Here is a 10,328-nt window from a genome sequence, read left to right as displayed (position 1 = left end):
CGCCACGTCGGGGCTAGCTCCGCGGGTAGGGCACGGGGTCCCGCAGGCCCCCTGTCGCAGGCAATTGGGGTCACCCTGGCTGGCGGCCGGGGTGAGGGCTGCCGCGGAATTTCAGGCTGTGAGCAGAACTGAGTCGCCTGCTACGCGATTCTCCGGGTGCGGTGAGGAGAGTGGAGAGGACACTTTCTGAGGCCTGCGTGGACCCGGCTTCCCAGCGCCATCCCTCCAGGGTGCCGCTGCTGCGCAGTGCTGTCGCCGTGGCAACCAGCGCTGCGGAGGGGGCGGGGGCGAGGGGACCCCAGTCCCGGTCCGGCAGGCGCAGGGGGCGGGGAGCGCGGGGCGGGGCCTCGAGCCGGGGGCGGGGCGCGCGGGCGCGCGGGCAGGGGGCGCAGCCGAGCCGAGAGGAGCGCGGCCTCTGCTCCGCGCACAGACAGGCTCCGCGGGGCCGGCCCCGGCGCAGCGCAGCATCTGGCCCGCGGCGGGTAGGTGCGAGAAGGGCGCGCGGGCCGGGGGCGCCCGGTGACCCCCGGCCACAGGCGCGATGGGATTCAGGGGCGGCGCTGCAGGGGTGAGGCCTGGGAGGCGGGAGGGCCGGGACCAGGCCCTGTCGGGGGAGCGGGCGGTGGGGGCGGGGGAGCGGGCGGTGGGGGCAGAGGAGCGGAGATACGGCCTGCGGGAGCGGCCCAACCCCGTCGCCGCCCTCTGTCCAATCGAGCTGGGGGAGGGTGCTCCCTTCCTCGCCCCCTGCCACCCCTTGTGGGCACTGAGGTGTGGTTGGGGTAGGGGGGCGTGCAAGGCGCCGGGGAAGAGGCGGGCTGTGAGGGGCCCGGAGGCTCCAGAGTCTGTGAGGACCAGGCAGTGAGGCATGCAGGGGCACCAGGGCGGGCACACGACGGCCAGGGCAGCAGGGCCTGGGGCCAGTCCCCAGGGAGAGGCCTGGGCAGGGCGTGGGGGAGGGGTGGTCAGGCCCTGGCTTTGGCTTCCTGGGGGCCAGGGGCTGGGGCTCCCTCTGTGAGCTCCCATCGGGATGGGGTCTGTGCCCGCACCCTTAGCCTTCTGCCCATGTTTGATGAGTGACTGAGGGGTGCAAACGCCGTGGAGTGGGTGAGGAGGGAAGGGCTGGTGGTGCAGGGGTTATTTCGCTAGTTGCCGTGGCGGAGTGCTGGGACGAAGGAAATTCCCAGGCCGCTGCTGCAGCCACAGGAAGCCCAGGTGCCGGGGTGGGGGGCTTCGTGGGTCAAGCGTGTCCTCCCAGTGGGGGTGGAAACGGGGTATGTGTGTGTGGCGGGGGGAGCAGGGGCACCTGGAAGTGAGGAGGCCCGGGGACTAGGCTGACGGCCCTCCCAAGGCACTTTCTGCTCCACGTGTCCGAGCTCAGAGTGGTTGAAGGGTCCTGGGTGTGGCAGCAGGGACCCTGGAAGGCGGTGCTGGGTGGGGTAACAGCAGCAATGAGGCTAGGGGTGGGAGCCCTCTCTTGGAAGGGGGCCTCCTTCCCCAGGCAGTGGGGGCTGCGGTGTCACCAGGGGCAGGCCGAACACTCACTCCACAGTCACGGGCAACATTAAATTTTATGTCCTTGTCTAGACAGGGCAGTAAACAGAGCCTAGGGGCCAGGTGTGTTGTGGGAGGGACCGGAGGGGTGGGGAGCCTGGCTGGGAGTGAGCCTGCACGTGACTTTCCGGTGGGCGAGGTGGGCCTCCATCGTCCCCCTGCGTGTGAACGGGCGCAGGTATGGGGACCCATAGTCTGGTGTGAGACTCTGACCAGCACAGCCATGACAACCAGTGCCCCGGGTGTGAGAGAGGTGCAGGGGACTGCGGAACACGAAGCAGGCCCAGGTGGGCATTAGCAGAAGGCAGGCTTCCTAAGATTGCCCCAGAGGTGCATGGGGAGGGAGCGGCAGAGGGACCACCCCTCCGCCACGAGCAGCGCAGCGTGGGTGAGCTGGCTTGGGTGCGGGGGGATGTACATGGTAGGGGCCGCTGCCAGGACAGGAGCCTCCCAGGGCAAGAGGGAGCCACTCTGGGAGCAGGGCTGAGAATGGTCCACACGCCCTGTGGACGGTGGACCGTGGGGGAGACTGAGTCGGCTGGGGCAGGGAGGAAAGAGGCTGGGGCTGCGAGGCAGGGGTAGGGAGGCACGGAGAGGCTGATATCAGGGATGGAATCCTCAGGACTTGGCTGACTCTCAGTTCTGGATCAGAAAACCTGTCCAGGGCCCTGGCTCCCGGTCTGGGACTTGTTCGCTGCCTCCAGCCTGCCCTGAGCGCGCAGAGTGAAGGGCGCAGGCCCGCCTCCCCGCCCAGTGCGGCGCCGGGAGAGAGGACGCCCGAGCTTCCGCGGGAGTGGCCTCGGGCCAGAACCCCGGGCGCGGGGCCCAGGCCACCAGAGCCGGAGAGACGGCGGCGTGGGCCCAGCAGGGACAAACCACCGGGGCCTCGGGGACACGCGCGGCGGCAAGAAGCCACTTCCCGTTCCATTTCCTCCCTGGCGGTGGCGGGAATGAGGTCTTGGGTCTCAGGTGGGGCTCCAGCGCCCCCTGGAGGCCCCGCTCCGGCTCGCGGTCCCCAGTGGGCGCATCGGCGCCTGCGTGCGGCAGAGGCCTCGGGCCCAGGGTGGGGACAGCGCCCCTCGCAGGAAGCACGTCTTGGGGGTGGGGGAGGCTGCCCCCTCCGCATTCTGACTCTGCTCCGATCTCCTCAGGTTCCGAGCTCGCCGGCCGGGAGCGGCAGCGCCCTTGGGGCGGCTGGACGGGCCCCGCGCCATGCCCGAGGGCTGAGAGCCGCCGCCGCCGCAGGGCCTCGTCCCGCCTCGCGTGGGGGCGCGCGCGCCCAGGTCGGGGCCCCGGCGGCCGACCATGGTGCTGCCGCCCCCGGACCGGCGCCACGTGTGCCTGACTACCTTGGTGATCATGGGCAGCATGGCGGTCATGGACGCGTACCTGGTGGAGCAGAACCAGGGCCCGCGCAAGATTGGCGTGTGCATCATCGTGCTGGTAGGTGACGTGTGCTTCCTGCTGGTGCTGCGCTACGTGGCCGTGTGGGTGGGCGCCGAGGTGCGCACGGCCAAGCGCGGCTACGCCATGATCCTCTGGTTTCTCTACATCTTCGTGCTGGAGATCAAGCTCTACTTCATCTTCCAGAACTACAAGGCGGCTCGGCGCGGCGCGGCCGACCCGGTGGCACGCAAGGCACTGACGCTGCTGCTGTCGGTGTGTGTGCCTGGCCTCTTCCTGCTGCTCGTGGCGCTCGACCGCATGGAGTACGTGCGCACCTTCCGGAAGCGCGAGGACCTGCGCGGCCGCCTCTTCTGGGTGGCGTTGGACCTGCTGGACCTGCTGGACATGCAGGCCAACCTGTGGGAGCCGCCGCGCACGGGTCTGCCACTGTGGGCCGAGGGCCTCACCTTCTTCTACTGCTACATGCTGCTGCTGGTGCTGCCGTGCGTGGCGCTGAGCGAGGTCAGCATGCAGGGCGAGCACATCGCGCCGCAGAAGATGATGCTCTACCCGGTGCTCAGCCTTGCTACCGTCAACGTGGTGGCCGTGCTGGCGCGCGCCGCCAACATGGCGCTCTTCCGCGACAGCCGCGTCTCGGCCATCTTCGTGGGCAAGAACGTGGTGGCTCTCGCCACCAAAGCCTGCACCTTCCTCGAGTACCGCCGCCAGGTGCGCGACTTCCCGCCGCCCGCGCTGGCGCTGGAGCTGCAGCCGCCGCCCCCGCAGCGCAACTCCGTGCCCGCGCCGCAGCCGCTGCACGGCCCGCCGGGCCGTCCCCACGGGCCCTCGCCCACGCGCGACGCCCTGGACACGTGACAGGGCCCTCGCGGCCCCCGCGGAACCTCGGGGCGTTGAGACGCGTGGCGGCAGGTGCGCGCTTTGCATGGGATGGGGTGGGGGCGGGGGCTCCCCAAGGGGTCGGGTGCAGTGAGCGCCAGTCCCTGGTGGGCCCCCCCGCGGCCTCTTCATCTCAGGAATCCCTCGGACCACGGACCTCAGCCTCCTTCAGCCCGCCCCAGCGTGTGGGCAGCTGTGTGCGGCCTAAGCCAGGGCAGAAGGACCCCGCCCCTGCCTACTGGGGGCCTGGGTGGGAAGGGAGGACAGAGTGGGCGGAGGTCTGGTCCCTTGGGGGTCCCTCGGTGGGGGCCTCTGGCTCAGAGTTTGGGGCCAAGGAGGCCTCTGTCATTTTAAAGACCCGTGTTTACAGTTTTGTATGGAACGTGCCACGGCTCTGCCTGTTTGATGCGTCCAGTCTGACAGCTGGGGAGGGAGGTGGGAGGGGCGGGGTGTGAGTGCGTGACAGTGGGGGTGCTAGGCCAGACCACTTTCAGGACCTCTTCCCCAGGCCGCTCTCTGGAGCTCCTGGGTGGAGGACCATTGCTGATCCGACCCAAAGACACGGTCCCTCCAACCTCACTGTCCCCACCTCCAGAGGTACCATAACCCTTAACTTCGCTCTTCCTGGAATACCGCAACCCATCCCTCACCCCAGGGATGCGCTGGCCCCACACCTCAGACCCATAAGTGTCTCGGGCCCCTGGCTCTTGCCAGTGACCCCGGGCTCCCCCAGCCCAGGACAGTTGGAAGCCACATGGGACCAGGCAGAGGCTTTGCTCCCCGTGGACGGTGCAGCCGCAGGTCAGGAGCGTGGAGCCTGGCCCAGAGGCCCATGGAGCCAGCAGCAGCAGGGGCGCAGGCAGCATGGGGCCCTGGAGTAGCAGAGAGGACGCCTTGTCGCGAGAGCGCACAGCGCTGAAGTCCACCTGCAGGGCTCTACCCTGACCTCCACCTGGACGCCTTCACTTGTGGTGTGACCTGGGCACTCTGCAGGCTCAGGAGGTCTCGGTAGCCTCTGGGGAGGGGCCCTTTACCTCGGGCCTTGCAAGGCTGTGGACGAGGCTGTCTGGGCGGTGGTCACACACATCTCGACAGGGGGCGCTGTCGCGCGGATCCGCCCCACCCTCCGCCGGAGCCCCGCGGCGATCCAGGCGCGTGCCTGCGTTGCCCGATGGCAGCGCCCAATGCCCCTGCCGCCCGAACGTGCCCATAGCCAGCCGCTCCCAAAAGGGTCCTCTCTGAGCCCCCGTCTTGCCAACGGCCGCAGTTCAGGGCGTGGCCCCCGTGAGCAGGCGGCGCTCCTCCCTGCCCCGACCCCCTTGCCGCCATTTGGAGTCTGGCCTTCGGGAGTCACTTGCCTCCCAAGCAGGTGGCCTCTGGGCGGCTGTCTTTGGGTGCGCAGGGACTGCCGTGGCAGCAGACCTGCCTTTGCCCCGAAACCGCCCCGTGGTCCCGCCCTCTGACCACGCCCTCAGTGAGCCATCCAGCCTCCTCTAGGCAGGTGGGCGGTGGGAGGGCCCGAGGGTTCGGTGGGAGCCGCCCTGGGAAGGCCCAGGGGCTGTGAGGCCACTGGGTCAGTGGGCCAGGCTGTGGGTTGGGGGTGGGGCCGTTGGTGAGGCCTTCTCTGCCTAAGGCTAGTGCCGGCCCATCCAGTCCCCTCCTGGTCTCTGCTGCCCTATCGGGGACGGCAGGGAGGATGTGTGGAAGAGTGGAGTTGGACCAGTTCTGGGTTCCTGACCCCTCTCCTGACAGCCTGTTTTGGGTTCCCACCTGTTCCTGGAGGAACCCCTTCTTGGCCCTTGCGTCGCGGACTAGTGATGGGGAACATTGCTGTGGGGTGGGCTTTGCTTCAAGGCCCCAGTCAGGTGACAGAAGTGGGAACTGGCATCCTCCGGCTTAGCTTACTCCCAGGCGGAGCAGAAAACGTCAGGGTCTCATGAGACCCCAAGCTCACCCCAGTCCTCCTGGGCTTTGGTGCGGGTCATCGCCTCCCTCCGTTGCCTCCACTGGCCTCCCTGGCCTTGTGGTGCCAGGGACACTGGTCCTGACTCGGTTTAATGGTCCGTGTGTCCCCGACTGTCTCTGAGGGTGTCTGAATGAGACCCTGGGCCAGCACCTGCGGTTTTCATGACCAGAGCCATTGTCTGGTCTTGGCCTGAGGTGTCTGCCCCTGGGTTTGCCTTGGGAACAGGATGGGGGCCTGCTGCATTCCAGCCTGCCCTTCCTGGCTTCCAGAGGTGCCCACAGTGGTCAGATGTTACACTGAAGACGGCCAATTGGCCCCTTGTCCATCATCACTTCATTCATGAGCTCACAGGCCCTGATGGAGTGCCCATGCCCTGCTAAGCCCAGGCAGAGCCCATCCCTGAGCACATGGGAAGCGGGCGCACGGGGCCGCCAGACTGTAGGGGTACCTGCAGGGAGGCGTCTGGGCTGGGAGGCCTTCCTGAGATGGGGTCGGAGTGGCCTGGGGTGGGAGAGGCCTGAAAGGAGCCTGGTGGGCAAGGGGCCGTGAGGTGGTGGGGCAGGGGCTCGGGTTTGGGACCCTGCCAGTTCTGTCCCAAGTGGGGAGTGGTGAGGTTGGAGCGGCGCTGGAGGAGGTCACCATGCGGGGACACTGGTGGCCCTCAGCCAGCTCAGCACTGTGGGTGAGAAAGTCAGCGGGGCATGGAGAGGCTCAGGGAGGTGGGCTGTGGGGCTTGGGGACCCAGCGGGTGTGGGGGAAGGTCAAGGAGGTGATGGGGAGGACCTCAGGCCTGAGCCACCATACGGGCACGTTTCCTTAGACGGGAGGACTGCAGGGTGGGAGGTCACACAGGAGTTCTGGGGGAACTGAGAATTTCATTTCGTGTGAGGCACCCACGTGGAGGTGACTACTGGACATGTGTGTGTGTGTGTCCATCTCAGAAGAGGGCCTGGGGCAGGAGGGGCCCCAGAGCAAGGAAACAACAGGCTGAGACCCAGCCCCCTAGACTCACGGTGAGACAGGGAAGGGGTCAGCAGAGCGGCCGGAGGGGCTGGGAGTGGGCAGCTGACAGGAGGAGGGGGTGGTGCCCAGCGCCGGGTGAGCAGAGTCGCCCATCAGGTCAGCAAGGAGGCCCTGTCGACTGGACAGAACAGTGTCTGTAGATTGGGGGTGACTCTCCTCTTGAGCGAATTCACTAGCGAGTGGGCAGGAGAGTGGACACGAGATGTGGCCCAAGTACCTGGGGAGGTTTGGCAGGGAGGGGGAGGGGTGGTGGGCGGGGCCTGCACAGTGTAGGTCATGGTTCCGGGAAGGGTGTTTCCAGGTGCTGTGCCCTTCCTGCAGGTCTAGCCTCCCTGTGCCATCACGAGGGGACTTTCTGCCTTGCAGCCATTCTCCTCCCAGGCCACGTCCTTCCCCCAGACCCCCAGACCTCTGCGGATGGAGAGCTGGTGGAGGGTCAGAGGAGAAGACCTGGATACAGTAACCGCGTTTGTGGTTGGCGATCGAGGCCAGCGTCCCAGAGCGGGGCCCACTCTCCTCAAGCTTAAGCAGCCCCTGTCTCCAAGTGCCTGGGGAGCTGGCCCCTCCAGGAGCTAGGTGCCCCCAGGAGTGTCTCGGGCCCCAGCCCTGTGCCCCTGGACTGCTGGGCTCTGCCTGTCGGTTCTCAGAAAGCCCCAGCCGAGAACATCCCCCAGAGAGCTTGGCACTAGCATGTTTCCAGGTGAAGGTGACATTCCTTATTCCTTATCAGCTTGGAGCTGAAGTCCTCCCAGGGTAGCGTCCGTGACCTGGCCATGTCACGCAGGACCCAGGCTCTGTCTGACTTTATTTCCCATCTTGGAGGGTTGGCCACACTCCCCCAAGTTGGTCCAAGGGGCTACGGCAGCACCAAGCCTCATGTCATCTCAAGAACAGCTTCTAAATGCCAGAAAGAGAGGACAGGGGCTCAACTACTGGTGGGGAAGCCCCTCTCAGAAGCTCCCAGTGTGGGACACTCAGCTGCCCTGGTCCAGAACTGGTTCCCATGACAGCTGTGTACTGTGGGCTGGCCACAGGAGCTGGGTACCTGTCCTGTGGGGCCTGGGGGCTTGTCTCCTTCCCTGGAGCCAGGGACCTCTGTGTCCCCTTCCCTCCTCCTGGAGCGGTGGGTCAGATACACCCCACTTGCTTGTGGGGACCACCAGGCCGGGTCTCATCACACCAGAGACACGGCTCAGTCACTCAAGATGAAAAAAACCATCAGAACTCCTGCCCCTCCCTCCTTCTTCTGTTCCAAAGCACATTCATGTTTTCTGTAGGAAAATTGCCTCCTAGTGGTAAACAGCTCAGCTGAATGGAACCCACTCATCTCAGGTAATACCTACAGCTGCACACGCTGACCCTTCTGTCCGGTGACGCAATGGAGATCCAGCAACTGATAAGCCACGAACGAGAGCCCCAGCACCCCCGCCCACTCCAGGATGGCCGCCGTGTCGTCTGCCCTCTCGGGGCCCTTTAGCTGGTGGCCCTGGGCGGAGGAGGGACAGGATGCCACAACACGCTGCTTCTCAGGCCTGAAGCAGGAGAGGCCTAATTTGTGGCAAAAACAAGGTAACCGCTGTCTCACCAGCGAATAAGGAAAAAGACACCCCAGTCAGGGCACCTCAGGCGGGGTGCTGTGGAGGATCCAGCCTGGTGGCGGGGCTGGGATGGGGCAGCCGTGTCTGCTCGCAGGGGCCCCGGCGGCAGAGCGAGTCCTGCTGGGGAGGCCCTGGAGGCTGGGCCGCACCAGGGCCTGAGGGCGGGCCGGACAGAGGTTCTCGAGGTGTGTGAGGGTTCCCCAGAGAAACAGAGCCAGCTGGGAGGCACAGAGAGATTTGTTAGGAGGGATTGGCTCACGTGATTATGGAGGCTGAAGGGTCCCACATCTGCTGGCTTCAGGCTGGGACCAGGACAGCCGGTGGCGTAGTTCAGTCTGGTTCAAAGGACCAAGAAGCAAGAGTGAGGATGTCCACGGACAGAGCAGACAGACATCCCGGGTCAGGCCGGGGTGAGTCCACCCTCCTGCACCGTGTGTTCTGTTCAGACTCCAGACTGGATGAAGGCTGACACCCTCGCCAACACACCCAGAACCACCGTGCCTGACCCCTGGGTGTCCTGTGGCCCAGGCACGTGCAGTTCAGCAAAGCAGGTGGGGAGGGAGGAGTTTGTGGCTGCCACGGGCTGGGAGGCTTGGCTGAGAGGGGCCGGGGGACAATGTGGAAGGTGGCAGTGGCCTGGACGCGGAGAGGGGTCAGGACAGGTGAGGAAGACGCCTGCTGTGTTCGTGGGCAGGGCATTGCTGTGGATGCCCAGTGGCTGCCCCGTGGCTGCCCCATGGCCACCCCTTCACAGTGTAAGACGGATTGGCTTTGGGATCGCCCTGGTGCCTCTCCTCTGCCAGTGTGGGACCAGCTCCATCTTTAGTGGTGCTGGGTCACTTAGGAAGGCAGGCTGACTGTCCACTGACAGTGGACACCTCCACGTTCCCCCAGAGACATGATGAAACTGGAGATGACGGTGGGCAGAAGATGTGGATATCTGTGTCTCCCAGGCGAGTCTGGAAGGCTGTCCAGGCTTCCAGTCTGGTCTGGTCCAGCCCATCGGGGACACATGTTCCCCCCTCACGTGGCTTCTCCGTGAGTCCTGCTCTCACACTCCTTGCAGGTCTCAGCTGTGGCTGACAGGTGCTGAAGACCTGGAAAGGGGACACTTGTCAGATCTCTTCTCCTGGTTCTCAGAAACTGGCACGAGGCGCCTGGCTTACACCCCACTGTCCTGAAGTTGGACATGTGGGTCCACTGAGCTGCCGGGTAGTCCAGGGAAAGGGTGCCTGGGTGTCCAGAGGAGAGTCTCCTGCTGTGGAGGAAGTGGGGCCACATGGGGGCCACATGGGGGCCACTTATGCGTCTCCTTAAGAGCAGCACCTTCTAATTTTACTAGACTTTTCAGTTTTGTCCCTTCCTCCAGAGCACTTGCTGTCACGTGCACTCTTGCCAGCCGGCATTCCAGGTTTGCAGCCCTGGCGCGCATGGCACTGTCGGCCTCGCCCCCGTGACGGGGCAGGGATGGCGGGTTTGTGTCCAGATGTCCTTGGTCACTCCCGGGGTCGCGGCCCCTCTTCCAGGAATCATTTGTATCCGTTTCTCTGTTAGATCGCCTTTGTCTTGCTGCTTTGGAGGAAGCCTGTGTAAATTCTGGGTGCAATCTTCTCTCCTTAAGTGGACGTCAGGTGCCAGGAAGCGCCCTTGTCTGGTCCGTGCGGGCTGTGCGTTTGTTTACAGGGTCAGCTCTTTAATTTGTTATTTGAAGTAATGGAGCAGGCGCCTGCAGACCTGCCGCCCAGAGCAGAAGCTGGGGTCTTGACAATAACTGCGTTTAACCAAGGTCCCCCAGCCCGCGCCTGCCGCGTCCATGGGCTCCTTCACCCTGAGCTTTGGGGGTGCCTTTCCTTCGGTTCCCTTTTTGTGCAGTTACTGAATCGGTATGTATTTCTGAGTGTTTATTT

The 10,328-nt window shown here is 65.4% G+C and overlaps 1 protein-coding gene across 3 annotated transcripts; it reads left to right on the top strand.

The window, feature by feature from the left end:
- The first annotated feature begins 373 nt into the window (after positions 1-373).
- Positions 374-4,216, top strand: TMEM121 (transmembrane protein 121). 3 transcript variants are annotated; one of them, XM_074364781.1, is made up of 3 exons: positions 374-482; positions 2,703-2,994; positions 3,142-4,216. In XM_074364781.1, exons 2-3 carry the CDS (start codon positions 2,857-2,859, stop codon positions 3,811-3,813), a joined length of 810 nt encoding a protein of 269 aa, XP_074220882.1. In that variant the 5' UTR covers positions 374-482; positions 2,703-2,856; the 3' UTR covers positions 3,814-4,216. The 3 variants fall into 3 exon arrangements, with proteins under 3 accessions (XP_074220882.1, XP_074220880.1, XP_074220881.1); XM_074364779.1 differs by having other exon boundaries at positions 2,703-4,216; XM_074364780.1 differs by having other exon boundaries at positions 402-486; positions 2,703-4,216.
- Positions 4,217-10,328: the final 6,112 nt, after the last annotated feature.

This window comes from Camelus bactrianus, chromosome 6 (assembly GCF_048773025.1).
Source record: "Camelus bactrianus isolate YW-2024 breed Bactrian camel chromosome 6, ASM4877302v1, whole genome shotgun sequence".
In the NCBI taxonomy this organism is placed as follows: Eukaryota; Metazoa; Chordata; class Mammalia; order Artiodactyla; family Camelidae; genus Camelus; species Camelus bactrianus.
Note: the sequence above shows the minus strand (reverse complement) of the source record. Positions and strands in the feature narration are given on the sequence as shown.